Source organism: Cherax quadricarinatus, chromosome 44 (assembly GCF_038502225.1).
Source record: "Cherax quadricarinatus isolate ZL_2023a chromosome 44, ASM3850222v1, whole genome shotgun sequence".
Classification (NCBI taxonomy): Eukaryota; Metazoa; Arthropoda; class Malacostraca; order Decapoda; family Parastacidae; genus Cherax; species Cherax quadricarinatus.
In genome coordinates this window covers 16,072,278-16,094,577 of record NC_091335.1, presented here as the reverse complement: position 1 = coordinate 16,094,577, position 22,300 = coordinate 16,072,278, and the positions used below count along the sequence as shown (strand labels likewise).

The 22,300-nt window shown below is 37.2% G+C and overlaps 1 protein-coding gene across 1 annotated transcript in view; it reads right to left on the bottom strand.

Annotated features, from left to right (window-relative positions):
* Window positions 1-22,300, bottom strand: part of LOC128697360 (hemocytin) — a 444,623-nt gene that overhangs the window by 10,792 nt on the left and 411,531 nt on the right. Inside the window, exons 83-90 of the mRNA XM_070093851.1 lie at window positions 22,069-22,175; window positions 18,733-18,948; window positions 17,069-17,245; window positions 14,523-14,618; window positions 13,088-13,240; window positions 10,464-10,615; window positions 7,415-7,659; window positions 6,945-7,100 (exon numbers count right to left, since the gene is read on the bottom strand). Of these exons, the coding sequence (XP_069949952.1) occupies window positions 6,945-7,100; window positions 7,415-7,659; window positions 10,464-10,615; window positions 13,088-13,240; window positions 14,523-14,618; window positions 17,069-17,245; window positions 18,733-18,948; window positions 22,069-22,175 (1,302 nt within the window). The remainder of the gene's footprint in view (window positions 1-6,944; window positions 7,101-7,414; window positions 7,660-10,463; window positions 10,616-13,087; window positions 13,241-14,522; window positions 14,619-17,068; window positions 17,246-18,732; window positions 18,949-22,068; window positions 22,176-22,300) is intronic.

The window sequence follows — 22,300 nt, the reverse complement described above, 5'->3', positions numbered from 1 at the left end:
GACTCTAATTCTGACCTGCCAGTTTCCCTGAACCCCTTCATAAATGTTACTCTGCTCACACTCCAACAGTACGTCAAGTATTAAAAACCATTTATCTCCATTCACTCCTATCAAATACGCTCATGCGTGCTTGCTGGAAGTCCAAGCCACTTGCACACAAAACCTTTACCCCCTCCCTCCAACCCTTACTAGGCCGACCCCCACCCCGCCCTCCCTCCACTACAGATTTATACAATCAACGTCATTCTGTTTTGTTCCATTCTCTCTACATGTCTGAACCACACCTTCTCCTAATTTCCAAACTACGAATTCTCTATATTATATTCACACCATGCATTTGCCCTCAGACATGACATCTCCACTGCCTCCAGCCTCCTCCTCGTTGCAACATTCATCACCCATGCTTCACACCCATACAAGAGTGTTGGTATAACTATACTCTCATACATTCCCCTCTTTGCTTTCACAGACAAAGTTCTTTGTCTCCACAGACTCCTAAGTGCTCCACTCACCCTTTTTCCCTCATCAATTCTATGATTCGCCTCATCCTTCATAGACCCATCTGCTGACACATCCACTCCTAAATATCTGAATACATTCACCTCCTCCATACTCTCTCCCTCCAATCTGATATCCAATCTTTCATCACCTAATCTTTTTGTTATCCTCATGACCTTACTCTTTCCTATATTCATTTTTAATTTTCTTCTTTTACATAAAAATAAATAAATAAATAAATAAATACCCTACCAACCTCTGCAACTTCTCTTCAGAATCTCCAAAAAGCACAGTGTCATCAGCAAAGAGCAACTGTGACAACTCCCACTTTGTGTTTGATTCTTTATCTTTTAACTCCACACCTCTTGCCAAGACCCTCGCATTCACTTCTCTTACAACCCCATCTATAAATATATTGAACAACCATGGTGACATCACACATATCCTTGTCTAAGGCCTACTTTTACTGGGAAATAATCTCCCTCTCTCCTACATACTCTAACCTGAGCCTCACTATCCTCATAAAAAGTCTTCAATGCTTTCAGTAACCTACCTCCTATACCATACACCTGCAACATATGCCACACTGCCCCCTTATCCACCCTATTATATGCCTTTTCCAAATCCATAAATGCCACAAGAACCTCTTTACCCTTCTCTAAATACTGTTCACCTATATGTTTCACTGTAAACACTTGGTCTACACACCCCCTACCTTTCCTAAAGCCTCCTTGTTCATCTGCTATCCTACTCTCCGTCTTACTCTTAATTCTTTCAATAATAACTCTACCATATACTTTACCAGGTATACTCAACAGACTTATCCCCCTATGATTTTTGCACTCTCTTTTATCCCCTTTGCCTTTATACAAAGGAACTATGCATGCTATCTGCCAATCCCTAGATACCTTACCCTCTTCCATACATTTATTAAATAATATCACCAATCACTCCAAAACTATATCCCCACCTGCTTTTAACATTTCTGAAGGAGGGGTGTTAATGTTGCAGTTTAAAAACTGTAGTGTAAAGCACCCTTCTGGCAAGACAGTGGTGGAGTGAATGATGGTGAAAGTTTTTATTTTTCGGGCCACCCTGCCTTGGTGGGAATCGGCCAGTGTGATATTAAAAAAAAAAAAAAAAAATCTTTATCCCATCAATACCAGCTGCCTTACCCCCTTTCACTCTACCCACTGCCTCACGAACTTCCCCACACTCACAACTGGCTCTTCCTCACTCCTACAAGATGTTATTCCTCCTTGCCCTATACACGAAATCTCAGCTATCTCCCTGTCTTCATCAACATTTAACAATTCCTCAAAATATTCCCTCCATCTTCCCAATACCTCTAACTCTCGTCTCCTATTTTTAACTGTCAAATCCATTTGCTCCCTAGGCTTCCTCAACTTATTAATCTCACTCCAAAACTTTTTCTTATTTTCAACAAAATTTGTTGGTATCTCACCCACTCTCTCATTTGCTCTCTTTTTACATTGCTTCATGACTCTCTTAACCTCTCTTTTTCTCTCCATATACTCTTCCCTCCTTGCATCACTTCTACTTTGCAAAAACCTCTCATATGCTAACTTTTTTCTCCCTTACTACTCTCTTTACATAATTTCACCAATCGCTCTTCTTCCCTCCCGCACCCACTAACACTACATTCTTAAACCTACCTTATACATCTTCAACCCCATTGCCTATACTCTCACTAGCCCATCTACCCTCCAATAGCTGTTTATATCTTACCTTAACTGCCTCCTCTTTTAGTTTATACATCTTCACCTCTCTCTTACCTGCTGCTTCTATTTTCCTTGTATCCCATCTACCTTTTACTCTCACTGTAGCTACAACTAGAAAGTGTTCTGATATATCTGTGGCCCCTCTATGAACATGTACATCCTGAAGTCTACTCAACAGTCTTTTATCTACCAATACATAGTCCAACAGACTACTCTCATTATGCCCTACATCATATCTTGTATACTTATTTATCCTCTTTTTTCTTAAAATACCTATCACCTATAACTAAACCCCTTTCTATGCAAAGTTCAATCAAAGTGCTCCCATTATCATTTACACCTGGCACCCCAAACTTACCTACCACACCCTCTCTAAATGTTTCTCCTACTTTAGCATTTAGGTCCCCTACCACAATTACTCTCTCACTTGGTTCAAAGGTTCCTATACATTCGCTTAACATCTCCCAAAATCTCTCTCTCTCTCCTCTACACTCCTCTCTTCTCCAGGTGCATACATGCTTATTATGACCCACTTTTCACATCTGACCTTTATTTTAATCCACATAATCCTTGAATTTACACATTTATATTCCCTCTTCTTCTTCCATAACTGGTCCTTCAACATTATTGCTACCCCTTCCTTAGCTCTAACTGTCTCAGATACTCCTGACTTAATCCTATTTGTTTCTCCCCACTGAAACTCGCCTACCCCCTTCAGCTTTGTTTCACTAAGGGCCAGGACATCCAACTTCTTTTCATTCATAACATCAGCAATCATCTCTTTCTTATCATCCGCACTACATCCACACATATTCAAGCATCCCAGTTTTATTAAGTTTTTCTTCTCATTTTTAGTAAATGTGTACAGGAGAAGGGGTTACTAGCTCATTGCTCCTGGCATTTTAGTCGCCTCATACGACACGCATGGCTTACGGAGGAAAGATTCTTTTCCATTTCCCCATCGACAATAGAGAGAAAAAAAAACAAGAACAAGAGCTATTAAGAAAAAGAAGAAAAGCCCAAGATGTGTGTATGTATATATATGCATGTGCATGCATGTAGTGTGACCTAAGTGTAAGTAGAAGTAGCAAAATATACCTGTTATCCAGCATGTTTATGAGACAGAAAAAAGACACCAGCAATCCTACCATCATGTAAAACAGTTACAGGTTTCTGTTTCACAGTCACCTGGCAGGACGGTAGTACCTCCCTGAGTGGTTGCTGTCTACCAACCTACTACCTAAAAGAACAAGAACCATCAAGATAAAATCAAAGAAAACTCAGATGAGTGTGTATACATAAACGTGTACATGTATGTGTAGTGTGACCTAAGTTTAAGTAGAAGTAGCAAGACGTACCTGCAATCTTGCATGTTTATGATAGAGTCAAAAGACTCCAGCAATCCTACCATCATGTAAAACAATTACAGACTCTCATTTTACACTCACTTGGCAGGACGATAGTACCTCCCTGGGTGGTTTCTGTCTACCAACCTACTACATAGAAAAGAGTAAGGTGATGAGGGTATCAAATGATTTGGATATCAAATAGGAGAGGAGTATGGAAAAAGTGAATGTTTTCAGATATTTGGGAGTTGACGTGTCAGCGGATGGGTTTATGAAGGATGAGGTTAACCACAGAATTGATGAAGGAAAAAAGGTGAGTGGTGCATTGAGGTATATCTTTCTTTCAACACACAGGCCGTATCCCACCGAGGCGGGGTGGCCCAAAAGGAAAAACAAAAGTTTCTCCTTTTACATTTAGTAATATATACAGGAGAAGAGGTTACTAGCCCCTTGCTCCCGGCATTTTTGTCGCCTCTTACAACACGCATGGCTTACGGAGGAAGAATTCTGTTCCACTTCCCCATGGAGATAAGAGGAAATAAACAAGAATAAGAACTAGAAAGAAAATAGAAGAAAACCCAGAGGGGTGTGTATATATGTGCTTGTACTTGTATGTGTAGTGTGACGTAAGTTTAAGTAGAAGTAACAAGACATACCTGAAATCTTGCATGTTCATGAGACAGAAAAAAGGACACCAGCAATCCTACCATCATGTAAAACAATCACAGGCTTTCGTTTTACACTCACTTGGCAGGACGGTAGTACCTCCCTGGGTGGTTTCTGTCTACCAACCTACTACATCAAAAAGAGTAAGGTGATGAGGGTATCAAATGATTTGGATATCAAATAGGAGAGGAGTATGGAAAAAGTGAATGTTTTCAGATATTTGGGAGTTGACGTGTCAGTGGATGGGTTAATGAAGGATGAGGTTAACCACAGAATTGATGAAGGAAAAAAGGTGAGTGGTGCATTGAGGTATATATGGAGAAAAAAAAAGTAATCTATAGAGGCAAAGAAGGGAATGTATGAAAGTATGGTGGTACCAACACTCTTATATGGGTGCGAGGCTTGGGTTGTAAATGCTGCAGCGAGGAGTCAGTTGGAGGCAGTGGGGATGTCCTGCCTAAGGGCAATGTGTGGTGTAAATATTATGCAGAAAATTTGGAGTGTGGAAATTAGGAGAAGGTGTGGAATTAATAAAAGTATAAGTCAGAGAGCTGAAGAGGGGTTGTTGAGGTGGTTTGGTCATTTAGAGAAAATGGATCAAAGTAGAATAACATGGAGAGTGTATAAATCTGTAGGGGAAGGAAGGCGGGGTAGGGGTTGTCCTCGAAAAGGTTGGAGGGAGGGGGGTAAAGGAGGTTATATGGGCAAGGGGCTTTGACTTCCAGCAAGCATGCATGAGCGTGTTAGATAGGAGTGAATGGAAATGAATGGTTTTTGGGACCTGACGAGCTGTTGGAGTGTGAGCAGGGTAATATTTAGTGAAGGAATTCAGGGAAACCGGTTATTTTTATACAGTCAGAATTGAGTAATGGAAATGGGAAGTACAATGCCTGCACTTTAAAGGAGGGGTTTCGGGTATTGGCAGTTTGGAGGGATGTGTAATAGGACGGTTCAGGGCCACACTGCGAGATCGTTAGGTACCTTCCCCTCTTCTATACATTTATTAAACAAAAATACCAACCACTCCAACACTATATCTCCCCTGCTTTTAATATTTCTGTCATGATCCCGTCAGTTCCTGTTGCTTATATCTTTATACGTTTTTTTTTTTTTTTTTTAACAAGTCGGCCGTCTCCCACCGAGGCAGGGTGACCCAAAAAAGAAAGAAAATCCCCAAAAAGAAAATACTTTCATCATCATTCAACACTTTCACCACACTCGCACTTTATCACTGTTTTTGCAGAGGTGCTCAGAATACAACAGTCTAGAAGCATACACATATATAGATACACAACATATCCCTCCAAACTGCCAATATCCCAAACCCCTCCTTTAAAGTGCAGGCATTGTACTTCCCATTTCCAGGACTCAAGTCCGACTATATGAAAATAACCGGTTTCCCTGAATCCCTTCACTAAATATTATTTTTTTTTTTTTTTTTTTTTTTTAATAAGTCGGCCATCTTCCACCTAGGCAGGGTGACCCAAAAAGAAAGAAAATTCCCAAAACTTTCACCTCACTCATACGTAATCACTGTTTTTGCAGAGGCGCCGAGATACAACAATTTAGAAGCATATATAAAGATATACATATAAAGATCGTGACCTGACGATCTTTATACGTATATCTTTATATATGCTTCTAAATTGTTGTATCTCGGCGCCTCTGCAAAAACAGTGATTATGTATGAGTGAGGTGAAAGTTTTGGGAATTTTCTTTCTTTTTGGGTCACCCTGCGTAGGTGGAAGATGGCCGACTTATTAAAAAAAAATTAATAATAATAATAGTGGAGGGAAGGTGGGGTAGGGGTCGGCCTCGGAAATGGTTGGAGGGAGGGGGTAAAGGAGGTTTTGTGTGCGAGGGGCTTGGACTTCCAGCAAGCATGCGAGAGTGTTAGATAGGAGTAAATGGAGACAAATGGTTTTTGATACTTGACGTGCTGTTGGAGTGTGAGCAAGGTAACATTTATGAATGGATTCAGTGAAACTGGCAGGCCGGACTTGAGTCCTGGAGATGGGAAGTACAGTGCCTGCACTCTGAAGGAGGGGTGTTAATGTTGCAATTTTATAACTGTAGTGTAAAGCACCCCTCTAGCAAGACAGTGATGGAGTGAATGATGATGAAAATTTTTCTTATTCGGGCCACCCTGCCTTGGTGGGAATCGGCCGATGTGTAATAAAAAGAATAATAATAGTTGAAGGAGGGGTGTTGATAAGTTGTAGTCTTATAACTGCAGTGTAGACATTCCTCTAGCAAGACAGTGATGGAGTGAATGATGATAAAATTGTTTCTTCTTCTTTTCCGGGTCACCCTGCCTTGGCAGGAATTGGCCGATGTGTTAAAATAATAATAATAATAATATTATTGAGCAAGGGGCTAGTAACCCCTTCTCCTGTATATATTACTAAATTTGAAAAGAGAACCTTTTGTTTTTCTTTTTGGGCCACCCTGCCTTGGTGGGATACGGCCGGTTTGTTGAAAGAAAAGAATAATAATAATATTGTTGTTTCAGGACAAGACCCCTAGCTTTTCATCTTCCAACCAGCCTTCCACCCCTAAGTCCCTCCTATATAAAACTTATAGAGCCACCTTTGGTTATTATAAAATTGAAATAATCAAGTACTGTAGTAAGATACATGAAAGTGGAGTTAATTTAAAAGATCACAATCTCTTCAAGTTGAAAAAGACTCACCTTGACCCTGAAATTTAGTGAAGGATTCACAGTAACCAGAACACATCATGAAACTGTTAACAGGATACTGGTTTGTACATGTGCCCTTATTAGGTTGAGATACTTCAAAGATACCCACAGTATCTTGGGAAGGCATGGCCTCAGGCTTGCATGTTCCTGCAATAGATAATATTTGGTAAAAATGAAATCTATCACTAAATAATTAAATAAATACCCAGTAAATACTACATATACTATACATTGAAATATACAATATACTGTAGTATATATGTTGTGTTTTTTTGGTGAGCTTGCTGCGTTGGTTTGTAATGCAATGACTGTTTTGTACAATAAGCAGTGCAAAGTTTTTGTTGTAATTCCTCTACAAAAATCAGCCCTACTATTACAAAATAAATTTTTATACAGTATTTCATCTATGTTAAAATATTACTAAATTTAGGCTGGCCTTAGATAAGTAATATGAAACTCACGTTTTGGTAGTGCACTACACAATTTGCAGCAACCCAACTCATCCATATATATCTCCTCATCAGGACACTCCGGGTCAAAATATGGACAGTCTTGCTTAGCAGCAAAAATAGTAGGAACATCATTACGAGCCTCACAACTGTATGTATAACAGGCATCGTCTTCATATGTCCAGTGTTCACCAATGGAATATTCTGTTTCGTTGTCACTGCATTTTATCTTCAAGCACTCTCCACAACAATCGTTGCTAGGGTAAAATTACAAACAATGCTTTAAGGATAAAACTTTTGGTTAATATGATTTATACACCCTCCAAGTCATCCTATTTTCCTCCATCTTCTCTAAATGACCAAACCACCTCAACAACCCCTCCTTAGCCCTCTGAACAATACTTTTAGTAACTCCACACCTCCTCCTAATTTCCACACTACAAATTCTCTGCATAATATTTATGTCACATTGCTGTCAGACATGACATCTCCACTGCCTCCAGCCTCCTTCTCATTGCAGCATTTACAACCCATGCTTCACTCCCATATAAGTGTGTTGGAACCACTGTACTCCCATATATTTCCTTCTTTGCCTCCACTCCTATATAAGAGTGTTGGAACCACTATACTCCCATACATTCCCTTCTTTGCCTCCATGGATAAAGTTTTTTGCTTCTACAAATGCCTCAATGTACCACCCACCTTCTTTCCTTCATCAATTCTATGGTTTACCTCATCCTTCATAAATCCATCTGACAAGTCAACTCCCAAATATCAGAGCACATTCACTTCTTCCATACTCCTTCCCTCCAATGTGATATCCAATTTTTCTTTACCTAACTCATCATCTTACTCTTATCTATGTTCACTTTAAACTTTCTTCCTTTACACACACTCCCAAACTCATCCACTAACCTTTGCAACTTCTCTTCAGAATCTCCCAAAAGCACAGCATTATCAGCAAAAAGTAACTGCATCAACACCTATTTTCTATTTGATTCCCCATTATTTAACCCCACCCCTCTCCCCAACACCCTTGCATTTACTTCTTTCACAACACCATCTATAAATATGTTACACAAATATGGTGGCATTATGCATCCCTGTTTAAGGCCTACTTTTACTGGAAAGTAATCTCCCTCTCCTACACACCCTAACCTGAGCCTCACTATCCTCATAAAAGCTCTTTACAACATTTAGTAACCAACTACCTATTCCATACACTTGCAAGATCTGTCACATTGCTCCCCTATCCACCCTATCATATGCCTTTTCTGAATCCTTAAATGGATTGAAAATATCCCTACCTTTATTTAATTATTGTTCACTTATATGCTTCAATGAAAACACTTGATCTACATATCCTCTACTTATTCTAAAGCCTCCTTGTTCATCTGAAATCTTGCTCTCTGCCTTACCTCTAATTCTTTCAATAATAACTTACCATACACTTTACCTGGTATACTCAGTAAACCTATTCCCCTGTAATTTTTACATTTTCTTTTGTCCCCTTCCCTTTACATACAGGACCTGAACATTAAAATGGTATAAAATACCAACAGGTTGTTAGGTAAGACACATATGCAATAGTTAGATATCTTTATTTCGAAACGTTTCGCCTACACAGTCTGTTCCATAGTCTGAAACAATATGGAACAATACTCTTCTCCAGACTGAGGGACTGACCACCTCAAAAACTTCAAGGGTGATGGACTGATTACATCGTCTTCAAGTCTCTTCTGCTTCTATCAACTTTTCTGTACTCGACTGAAGAAGCCTACTGTGTAGGCGAAACGTTTCGAAATAAAGATACCTAACTGTTGCATATGTGTCTTACCTAACACACACATACAGGACCTATACATGCTTTCCACCAATCCCTAGGTACCTTCCCCTCTTTCATACATTTATTGTTGTCATAGCAGGTGATCAAAATGCTGGGAGCAAGGGGCTAGTAACCTGTCTAAATTACTAAATTTAAAAAGGAAAACTTTCGTTTTTCTTTTTAGGTCACCCTACCTGGTGGGATATGACTGGTTTGTTGAAAAAAATATATATATTTATTTATTTGCAATAAGATCATAGTAAACAGGTGATATCCCAAATTTACAGAAAAACCAACAAATAACTGTTTTTATGTACACTATTATTCTTCACATCATTACAGAGCTCAACTTTCTGTATTCTCATCAATGTTTTCGAGAGTTTCACATATTTGCAGCCCAGAGTTCGTAGATGAAAATTTTTTAAAGATTTATGAAATAGCTAATGATCTAAAATACCCAAAACACTTAATTGATAAATCTTTTAAAATTGCTAGAAATACTTTTTACAATTCAAAAAAAGACAACTTACCTACCTACATCATCATAAAAAAGGTCAGGTGTTGTAAGTTGACGGCAAGGTGTATTCTCATCATTATATGCCTTTCTACTGATCTTTTATTTTTACAGTTCCTTGATAATGTGAGAAATCATGAAAGTGCTTGGAAATTCACTATTCTTTTCACAGTGTTTGTTCTGCATATTTATTTATCACATTCGCTGTCTCCACTGAGGCTAGTAACCCATTCTCCTGTATAAATTACTAAATGTATGACAGAGTAGAGGTCGCCCTATTAATGGTTGGAGGGAGGGGGGGGATAAAGGAGGTTTTGTGTGTGAGGGGCTTGAACATCCAGCATGTGTGTGTGAGCATGTCAGATAGGAGTGAAAGTAATTTTTTTGGGCGGACTTGACGACTTGTTGGAGTTTGAGCAAAGTAACATTTGTGAAGGGATTCAGGGAAAACTGGTTAGTTGGACTTGAGTCTTGAAAGTGGGAAATATAGTGTCTGCACTCTGAAGGAGGGGTGGGGATATTTGCAGTCTGGAGGGGCATCTGAGCAGTAGTATTGGCACACCTCTGGCAAGACAGTCATAGAGTGGATGATGGTGAAAGTGTTTCTTCTTTCTCGGGTCATCCTACCCCACTGGGAGACGGCAGGTGTATTAAAACAAAATGTATACATACATACACACTACCAAACTAAAAAAGCACTACATAAGATAATGCAAATATACCTGACAGATAATGGCTCAACGTATGTTGAACCTACTCCACATTTTGTATTACATACTGTCTTCTCTTCATGACGTACAATAACACCATTAGCTTCTGCAACACAACTGATAGTTGTACATCTGTCATTGGGATCTTGAACTCTCCCCCCAACCTGTGTAATGAACAACAAATTTAAACAAAAATTGTTGAACAACAAATGTTAGACAAATTATACAGTATCATTGACATCTAGATGTCTTTGGTCCTCTTGGGCTTTTGGTGTATAGCTCTTCATGAATGTTGTGGTTTCTCTATTTTTTTAAGTGAAAAAATGATATATTAAAATGTTTCCTGGAAAACAAAAATTGATTAAATTACTGGAAAAAAAGCACAATTCACAGACCTCTGAGGAAGCCGGTGTTGAACAAACTCATGAACCTCCATCACAAAGTAACTAATCTGACAGTGGGATGTAAAATTTACTCAAGTCTAGAATTCAAAACGACAGTTTGTCATCTATGAGGTCTTAGTGTGCATTTTTCTTGCAACCATTTTTGTAAGGACCACCAATTGACAAATTCAATAACTGAAAAAATAACTATTACAGGAATATGAACTATTAAGAAACATAAAGGAAAGTACACTTAGGTGGTATTTTGTAAGATTTACTTCTCATCTTGTGTGTTCTTGAGACAAAAGGCCAGTAATCCTGCCAGAGTACAAAATACTGAAGAGACTTCCTTTCACACTTGTGACCTGATGATAGCACTGCCCTGGATGGTTGCTGTCTACCAATCTACTACATTTCGGCATAAGATCTAAAACAATGCTTGATAAACTAAAGGCCAATGTGGCACAAGATAGTACAGGCAAGGTAATGAGGGTTAAGGAATAAGTTATTTACTGAGAAGAGTTTTATGCTCTCAGGAAAGTGGATGATATATGATATGCTCTGACTGAGAACTAGTCAAATAACATTGGTAAAAAAAAAAAGAAGCCAAACACATTTATACTTTAGTCTACAAAGACAATATGGCAAAACTTAGTCTTCTTTGTTAGGAAATACGTACATCATTCTACCTACCGTATGTCATAACTTCAAACACTGAATGTGTATTCTTTTCTAAAATGAGACATTTTAACTTACCAGCAGTATAGGATGTCCACAAATTCCTTTTCTAATTTCAAAACATTATTACAAGAATATGGTGAAATCTGGGAGCAAGGGGCTAGTAACCTCTTCTCCTGTATATATTACTAAATGTAAAAGGAGAAACTTTCGTTTTTCCTTTTGGGCCACCCCGCCTCGGTGGGATATGGCCGGTGTGTTGAAAGGAAGAAAGAAGATGGTGAAATCTATAAAAATGGAGTTCTTTACATATGATAACATAATTATATCATACCATGATGATCCCTGGTAGATGAATTGTGCATGTTAGCCCTATTATATGGCATTTACCCATGCTCCCCTAATATTACATCTTTAAACTTTTGTTGGGGTTTTGTGGTTTGTGAAGGATTGTGTTTACCAGATACCAGTAACTGAAGTTAAAACACTTTCTGCTAGAATAAATGAGAGCATTAGAAAATTCACATCAAATATGTTGGCAAATATTTGGAATGAATTGGAGTACCAATTAGATGTGTTACAGGCTACAAGAGGTGTATATGTTGGAGTTGCATAGATTACATAACAATTAAGCTGCATAAAAACCTGCAAGTTCAGTTACTATACACATAAAACTACATTTTCCTATCAGTTACCATTCTGTAAAACAACAGTGACATCAGAAAAAACTTGAATATAATAATAACATTAAAGCCTTTTTTTTTACAGATATTTTTTGTCTAGATCTTGTTTGAGGCTCCTCATATAATGATGATACAGCCTCTCCTCACTTAATGACGGAGTTCCCTTCCTAAGACAAAGTTTTGTAAATGAATTCGTCGCTAAGTGAGGAGCATACTGTAATGGAAGTGGGTTTGTGTCCACCATCTCTGATATTGTTTTAATGTCACCTTTGCATCATTTATAACATTTCTGGTATATTTTTAAATGTTTATACACCAGCGTACTGTATACTGTAATAAACAGACTACAGGAAATCAGTTCTAATTTACATTATTGAGGCATGTATACTGGTCAGAGAGCCCGTTGTTAAGTCTGAGTCATCGGTAAGCGAGTATGTTGCTAAGTGAGGAGAGGCTGTACTTGTACTCTTTTGCAAACTCAATTTAAAATAACTTTTCTTTTCGAAAAAATCAATCAAATATATGCTGTATAGGCTTTGTCTGCTATTGATAAGCTGTTCTGTACTTTAGGCATTTTTATTTTGTCATGTCTGTGGGATGTAATATAGCCTTCAAAACTTTTAGGTCTAGGTTAGAAGTACTACTGTTTAAGGTTCTACAGATATGGTGCACAAGACTATGTAAGGTTTCAACTTTTCATATCATTAGGGACCTGAACAGGAGTGCTGTGTGCTGCCAAATGCTAGGTATGTTATGATTCTGACTGCTTTTTTGTTTGGTTGTGGGTACGATCCCCATACACAGATTCAGGATATGAGGAATGGATAGATTTGAATGACAGTCACTACAATTAAGTACATACATATAAACAATGGAAAAGAGTTTAACTTACTAGAATGGAAGTGTCATTCAAAAGGCAAGCCACACGTGTGTAGATGGAGCAACATTGGTTAGGCATAATTTCTTTTTCAAACACATACAAGTGAAGCTCCTCCTCACTAGGTTCACTACATTGAATTTCCACAGCTACAATTTGGATCTGATCCTAAAAATAATAGAAAATAGAATATTAGAAAAGTACAATACAATATATCAATTATTTACAAATTTTGATTTTTAATGTAACAATAATAAATGGCCATTGAGGTAAGATAATAATAATAATCATATTAACAATAGTAATAATAATAATAGCAATAATATACAATAATGTTGCAATAAACTGAAAGACCCTAAATGTACAGAATTTTGGGTAAACTTATTCATGGTATAAGAGACAACTTAACCCTTTCAGGGTCGAGAGGCCCTCTCCTAAACTTGTTCTCAGGGTCGAAAATTTTTCGGAAAAAAAAAAAATTATTTTTTCTTATGAATGAGAGAATATTTTCCTGATCATAACGACACCAAAAGTATGAAATTTGATAGAAAACTTATGGAATTATGCTCTCGCGAAGTTAGCGGTCTTGCCAATGTTTACGCATTGGCGATTCCGCCCACTTTGAGCCCTATTTTTGGCCAATTCCTGTGTACTAGTTGACAAAAATCATATTTATTTCGCTAGAACTCCATTTTTTTCTATCGAATGAGTACAAGAAACCACCCATTTACCAATTTCAACTATCCAATAAAGTGGTTAGAAATTGGCAATTTTGCCAATTTCACACAAATTTCAGAAGATGCCAATTTCCAAACAGGGTCCAGAATAAACAAGAAAGACATTCCTGGCACTAAAATAACAAGTTCTCTGTTCGTTAGTCACGTCCCCAGGTCCCTCTTATATTTCTTTTGCTTTCCAATTTGAATTTTTATTCTTACAAAAATTAAAAGATTTACTGTTATGCAGACTACTGCATTAGTGTAGAAATGGTATAAATAATATCAGCGCACTTGTGAAAGAATATTAGACTCACCAGTTGATGTGTATTGGACGCTTGGCGTCCAATACACATATAACTTGATATTATATTTTGTGAAACCACTGAATTATATTTAATAAACATTTATTTTTACTGACCATTAAAATTATCTTAAAATCTCTTAAATAGAGCATCTGAATCCTACCTTCTCAAGTGCAGTATTATGATGACTAGTTGTTATTTGCTTAAATAAATATATATAATATACTGTCTGGAAATAATAATTTATGATTTTATTATTAATCATTAGAAGCAGTTTCTTACTGGACATTAAACTCTACACGACACAATGATGAAATGTTTACAATTATATAGCATCTATACACAGTGCATTGAATAGTCTCAATATCTACTTACATTATACTACATATTAGTTGTCAGATAACTCTAAAAATTCATAAAGTTACTTACATGTTCATCCATTGAACAATTATAGATAGTGCATAGGTCATCTGACACCCAGGTTTCACCCACAGCTTTCACTTGGTCATCTACTGTACAGGCAATCTGAGAATGTTTCATCATTAGCAGTTTCAAGATTTTTAAGCAAAATAATTTTGTAGAGGAAACATCAGATAAGGACATAAGAACGAAGGAACACTGCAGCAGGCCTACTGACCCATGCAAAGCAGGTCCATCCCCCCCCCTCCTGGATTAGCCCAATGACCCACCTAGTCAGGTCACTTCCACTTAAGGAAGGAGCACAGCATCAGACCTAGTAGCACAAGCTAGTCAGGTCCAACTCACACCCACTCATGTATTTATCTAACCTATTTTGAAAACTACACAATGTTTTAGCCTCTGTAACTGGACTCAGGAGTTTGTTCCACTCACCCACAACTCTATTACCAAACCAGTGCTTTACTATATCCTTCCTGAATCTGAATTTTTCCAACTTGAAATCATTGCTGCGAGTCCTGTCTTGGCTGGAAATTTTCAGCACGCTATTTACATCCCCTTTATTTATTCCTGTTTTCCATTTATACACCTTGATCATATCCCCCCTAATTCTACACCTTTGGAGAGAGTGAAGATTCAGGGCCCTCAGTCTATCCCCATATGCAGTTAATAACAATACAAATTAAGAAAAATGCAGGTTTCAGAACAAGCTTCAACTTGGACTATGTTTTGTTTTGTGTAAAGCTTTATCAAGTCCTCAATAAAGCTGTACAAGGAGCAAAACTTATGTTAATAAATCTGCAGCCTGTGTCTTCTCTATTGTTAATAATACATCATTTAGATCCAATACAAATTAAATAACTATTCTGCCCTAAGGATAATAAATTTCTCACATGAACCTCCTTATAGTGTACTGACAATGTCTTCATTTAAATGTCTGATACCATTTCAGCACACTAAATATCAGACAAGCTTTATACACAGAAATGAGGTTTATTTTCCCAAGCAGTGAATGTTACCCCCTTTACTCTTCTCCCTAAAGCCACATTAAGTCATATCATAAAATGATCCACTCCAGGGTTAATGTGCCACCAAATATACCTGCACAATTAATCATCAAATAGGATAATACCAGTCTGGCCTTTTAGATGAAATACTATTCTTTACCAATCACTGGCCAATTATCTTTCATGAAATAAATTACAACTAGTAATCACCTCTTAGCCTCAAACAGATTGCACATTTCTAGTCCAAAAAATTAAGCTTAAAACTAACACTGAAATTGATAGTACGTACCATCTTTTGTAATACAGTACTGTATATGTAAATTTGAATCATTTCCATTTTTGTACCAAAGTAAATATGAACACTGGAATTAGGGAAGGTCTTTGTCACAACATATGCACAGACAATAAACTGGCAGGGACAAATATAAATTGATTGAAAAACTATCCCTTTCTGAAATATAATGACTCAGAAAACCTATCATCAATGAGAAGAAATTCACCACATCAAAAAATTATAAAACACAACACATACAACAACAACTTCAAGAATGTGTCTGCTGTATAGCCCTTGTGGCTTAGCGCTTCTTTTTGATTATAATAATAATTCAGGAATGTGTGGAGAAACAGTGCAATGATAATGAATGTGTAAACCATGTACACACCAGCAAATGTGAGTCATACATAAATAAACTGTATATGGCTCTTAAAATTATCATCCAAATAGGTATTCCTGTTGGTTATATGACATCCTCCCACAAGGTACATCAACTTTACAGGTCATCAAATACAATAAAAGTGTTCATACTTTATTAACCCTGACTTTCGAATGTTTCTTTATTTAGTAAGTTGCTTTACATATTTCACCTATCTATTTTTTTAATTTTTTTTTTATTAACACATCGGCCATCTCCCACCAAGGCAGGGTGACCCGAAAAAGAAATCTTTCATCATCATTCACTCCGTCACTGTCTTGCCAAAGGCGCGCTTACACTACAGTTATAAAACTGTAACATTAACACCCCTCTTTCAGAGTGCGGACACTGTACTTCCCATCTCCAGGAAAAAGTCCGGCCTGCCAGTTTCCCTGAATCCCTTCATAAATGTTACCCTGCTCACACTCCAACAGCATGTCAGGTCCTAAAAACCATTTGTCTCCATTCACTCCTAACATGCTCACACATGCTTGCTGGAAGTCCAAGCCTCTTGCACACAAAACCTCCTTTACCTTCTCCCTCCAGCCTTTCCAAGGCCAACCCCTACCCTGCCTTCCATCCACTACATATTTATACACACTGAAGTCATTCTCTTTTGTTCCAGTGTCTCTACATGTCCGAACCACCTCAACAACCCCTCCTCAGCCCTCTGGATAATAGTTTTGGTAGTCCCGCACCTTCTCCTAATTTCCAAACTACGAATTCTCTGCATTATATTCACACCAAACACTGAACTCAGACATGACATCTCCACTGCCTCCAGCCTTCTCCTTGTTGTTACATTCACCACTGATCTAATATATATTATACTAATTTATTCTCACTTTACAGCTCTTACCTGAACACATTTTCCACAACATTGCTCAGGGTTGACAGGTGGTTCATATTCCCAGCCAACAGAACACGATTCATTACATGAAGAGATCTTTTGTATTTTTTCAACTTTTCCTTCTGCAGTTCTGATGCATTCCATACTTAAACATCCATTATAGGGAAAAGTCTTAGTTTCTCCAACCTGCAAATGTTTATATATTTTAGGCTTAAAATTATATTTTTAATAAGAGGATTTTTATATAATACTAAGTATATAGTATAATAAAATAATAAGTACAGTACTTTGGATGTTTTTAAGAATCAATATGTTACCAGGTCTGGATAGGAAAACACCTCTAAAGGAATTCTCTCTAATCCTAATGTCATTGTATTCTAAATCTTTGTAAAGAATACAGTAAACTGGAAAGAGATTACATTAAAGAAGTCAACTGGTTAAAAATAAAAATTCATGTAGGTTTCGAAAATGTTCTTTTAACATTTTTTTTTTAATTAACATACTAGGCATTTCCCACCAAGGTAGAATGACATTAAGAAGGAAAAACATTCACCATCATCTTTTTCAACAGCTGTCTTGCTAGAAGTGAGCAGACACCAAAATTCAAATAACCCTCCATACTGCTACAGTTCCACTCATCTAGTAATTTTTTTTTTTTTTTGACAAGTCGGCCGTCTCCCACCGAGGCAGGGTGACCCCAAAAAGAAAGAAAATCCCCAAAAAGAAATAATTTTCATCATCATTCAACACTTTCACCTCACTCACACATAATCACTGTTTTTGCAGAGTTGCTCAGAATACAACAGTTTAGAAGCATATACGTATAAAGATACACAACATATCCCTCCAAACTGCCAATATCCCAAACCCCTCCTTTAAAGTGCAGGCATTGTACTAGTAAATATGTTAAAGAAAGTTGTAATAAGTATAGAATAATTACAGAAAGCTTGTGCAAAAAAGAGGTGTCAACAAGGATTGCAGGTACTGTAGTGTTAATGGTAAATGTATAAGAACTGAGAGAAAACAATTAAATTTTATGATAAATATATGTTTTATATTTATGTGGCACACAGTCATAATTAAATATTTTTTTTTTTATTATCACACTGGCCGATTCCCACCAAGGCAGGGTGGCCCGAAAAAGAAAAACTTTCACCATCATTCACTCCATCACTGTCTTGCCAGAAGGGTGCTTTACACTACAGTTTTTAAACTGCAACATTAACACCCCTCCTTCAGAGTGCAGGCACTGTACTTCCCATCTCCAGGACTCAAGTCCGGCCTGCCGGTTTCCCTGAACCCCTTCATAAATGTTACTTTGCTCACACTCCAACAGCACGTCAAGTATTAAAAACCATTTGTCTCCATTCACTCCTATCAAACACGCTCACGCATGCCTGCTGGAAGTCCAAGCCCCTCGCACACAAAACCTCCTTTACCCCCTCCCTCCAACCTTTCCTAGGCCGACCCCTACCCCGCATTCCTTCCACTACAGACTGATACACTCTTGAAGTTATTCTGTTTCGCTCCATTCTCTCCACATGTCCAAACCACCTCAACAACCCTTCCTCAGCCCTCTGGACAACAGTTTTGGTAATCCCGCACCTCCTCCTAACTTCCAAACTATGAATATTACAAAATTAAAAAAAAATAACATGAAAGAAATCACTTACTTCAATTATATCAGAATCATCAATGCAAGCAGTTCTGGTTATTTTGGAGCAGCACTGATTTGGTACAGATTCACTCTCCAACGTGTACTCATCATAGTCGGGATGAGCGTCAAGTGTGGGGCATACCTGCTGGCTACACTGGTGTTGTGATAATCCTTCACTGTCTTCTAAACACTTACAACTAAGACAAAAGCCATCTTGCCAACTCTCACCAACCTGTAAAATTGAACAGTTTATTTTCAGGAAAGCTCTGATCAGATGATTTAAAAAATGGATAGAATTAACTTTATTTGACATATATATAATTTGTTTATATTAGAGTTGCAACTATATATTATACTAATATCAAGCAGTAGTTTGATACAGGTATGTATATAGTTGGAAACAGGAGCTTGACATTAGTATGTATATAGTTGCAAGCAGTAGCTTAATATTAGGTATACATGTATAGTTGCAAGCAGTAGCTTAATATTATGTATATAGTTGCAAGCAGTAGCTCTGTATTTTTTCACTTTTTTTAGTGTTATCCACTAACCACAAGTGGTATAGCCACATCACCAATAACACCAAAGTATTTGGAGCTTAAAGATGACCTAAAAGAAAAATTAACCAAATAAGCCACCAAAGAAACATGCAGACACTACCATCAAAAGGCTATTACACAGTTCTTCAACTTAACCTTCATCACTTTCTAAAGTTGTACATTCAAACATGACTTGAGGCTAATGTATGAAGAGAGTTCTGAAAGTAACCAAATAATTCAAATAAACCCAATAAATCAAACTCTTCCATGGGAGGATAATTCCAGCAACTTCCCATGCAGGAGACATTAAAACAAGGAGTTACCAACAACAACTGAACCAATAAAGAATAGCAAGTCATTGTTATGAGATAAGAACTACTCAAACTGCAATTCAGTGATTGCAATGATTGCAGAGGAAAAATAGCAAATAGAACATAAAAAATACAGGAATCAGAAACTAGTGGTGGAGAAATTCAGGCCAAACAAGGCAATAAACTTTCAGACCAATATTGGATCTGGGAAAAGATTTCCAAAATAACTTAGAAATTCACTTTCCTATAGCTATGGATTAACAAACAAATGCCACAGCACAACAACAACTTGGTGACGACATGGTTATGAACAGCCATGACTGAAGAATTAACTAAAAACCATACTGAAATACAGAATTTAAGAATGAGAATATAGAATAGAAGAGTACTATGTAAGCCCATACCTGACAGGCCTTAATAACATTCACCTATTTCATGGAGAGCATGGAAAGTGCTCAACCTGACATCCAGTGAAATGTCTAAAAAGGAAGGTAATCTTCTACATGGTAGTAGTTTGACTGTGAACATATACAACATGCTATATAGTTTAGGACCAACTCCTAAAACCATTCAAACACTGACACCTCAGTAGAATGTCTGATCAGGTTAGACAAATAAAACACACAACTGCACTAAGCAAAATGAATAGTTATTGCTATCATAAATTCTTAAAGAAAATGATGACTAACAACAGAGGTGGAGGGTGTTGACACAAGTGAATATGGTTGGTAATGGGCGAGTTAGTAATTTGGTGGGTCACTACAGGGCTCTGGTACAACAAGTGAGTAATGACTTGCAAAAAGGAAGCAGGAACCTAATCTTAAGTGGGAAAGTGCAAGATCATTTTTAATGAGGCCTATAAAGATGAGTGGAAGCATGAATGGGTTCTTAGTTGGTCACCAGTATAGAAAAAAGAATTACAACCTTTTGTACAAAAATATTCCTGATTGCAAGCGCAATCCTAAGATTAACAAGATAATTATATGTTTGTGTGGGAAGATACTTCCAGGGAAAATAATGCATAATTCGTTGATAACCTTCTGCACAATTCTCAGGGTCAGGATAAAATATAACTCACTGATAAATGTAAAAACCTTAAAAGTAAGGCAGTCAAGAACATAAAACATACTATATGCTACTTCTTATATTTCTCATAGCCAGCAACACTCAAGGATGTTCACTTTCATCAGGTATCAAGAAGCAGTCACTAAGGGGTCTACAGTAATGCTGCATAGTACAGTTATCTTGTAAACAGTCATGGGTAAAACTCCTAGTTCAATATATGCACAAAAGGTCACTGGGTGCTCCCCAATTCTCAAAAGCAACAATAAACCTTCTGCTAGGTCTTTGTATGTTTTCCCAAAGTTTTTGCATCATTGAATAAAAACAGTGTTAAGGCACAAACCAAGCTTTCTGAAGAGCAGTGTCTGCTAGTCTTGAATGACCTGCTCCTCATTCTATTTGTGACCTCTACCTTTGTTTTATTTGTAACTATTTTTGAGAGCTCTTATACCCTTGCAGCCAAGCCTTAGACCAGGCTTCCCTGTTGACTGCCTAACCAACCAAGAAGTTTACTAGCTGTCCTCAGGCCCACATAGTTATTACAATGATCCAGCACTTGTAGAGGGAAGCTGTCAGTTTCCTGAAAATTTATTTCTTCATTACATTACTATTTGAACATTTTACCAGCAAATGCTGGTAAAATGTTGAAGAGTCTTGGGCTATGAATATTGAAACAAGTGTTCTCTCATTGTACCCATGATCTCCCTGCTCTTCAGTGGGTTTATTCTACACTATCTTTCACTCCAGTAATGTAGATGATCATAGATAGATCTATAATTTGAGCAGAGCCTCCATCACAATAGAAATGTTGTTGGCCTTACTCTTATGTACAAAACTAATGTATGCAAAGTCTCCACCTGACTCAGCTTTGTGGTCACCCTAAAGACAGTTATTTTACTGTTTTGAGGTACTTGAGCAATACCTTACTTAAGGACATCAATATCAGTGACCATTCATGTCTTGGCCCAAGTACATTTAGAAGGTGATCTCAGGTGCATCACACATGACTATATAATGTATGCTGCTTAATACAGTAATAAAGTAAATATACTATAATCATATAGTAAGGTCCATGACATGTACATACAACAACTCTGGCAAGTCTGAAGCTAAAAGATATATAAAAAAAAGGCTCACACTATAATATATACATGACAAGTGCAGTTTTGCATTAATATCTATACCTTTTTACTAAATTTAAAAAGAGAAACTTTCGTTTTTCTTTTTGGGCCACCCTGCCATGGTGGGATGGGGCCAGTTTGTTGAAAAAAAAAATGTATACCTTTAAAACAGCAGTACAATATCTATGCATTAATTTCAACGTACGCTATTGCTAGGGTCAAGATGTGAAATGCTCCAGTGTAAATAAAAAAAGAGAGAAAATATATATTAGTTTATCTCAGATAAAACATTAAAAATAAAAAATGGATAAGTGTTTACCTTATGTACTTGTTTCTTAGAAGGTTCTGAGGAATTCATGAGTTGCTCAAAACCACTGGGATCAATATAATACTGGTAATCATAAATGCAGGCATCAACTGGAGGCTCTAAAACAAAATATTTAAAATTATTAGAAACACAAAATGAACATTTTCTGGCAATTCAAGTTTTCTAAAATATTGTATATTGCTGCTATATAAAAAGAATGATAAATGTATGTATCAATGAAATC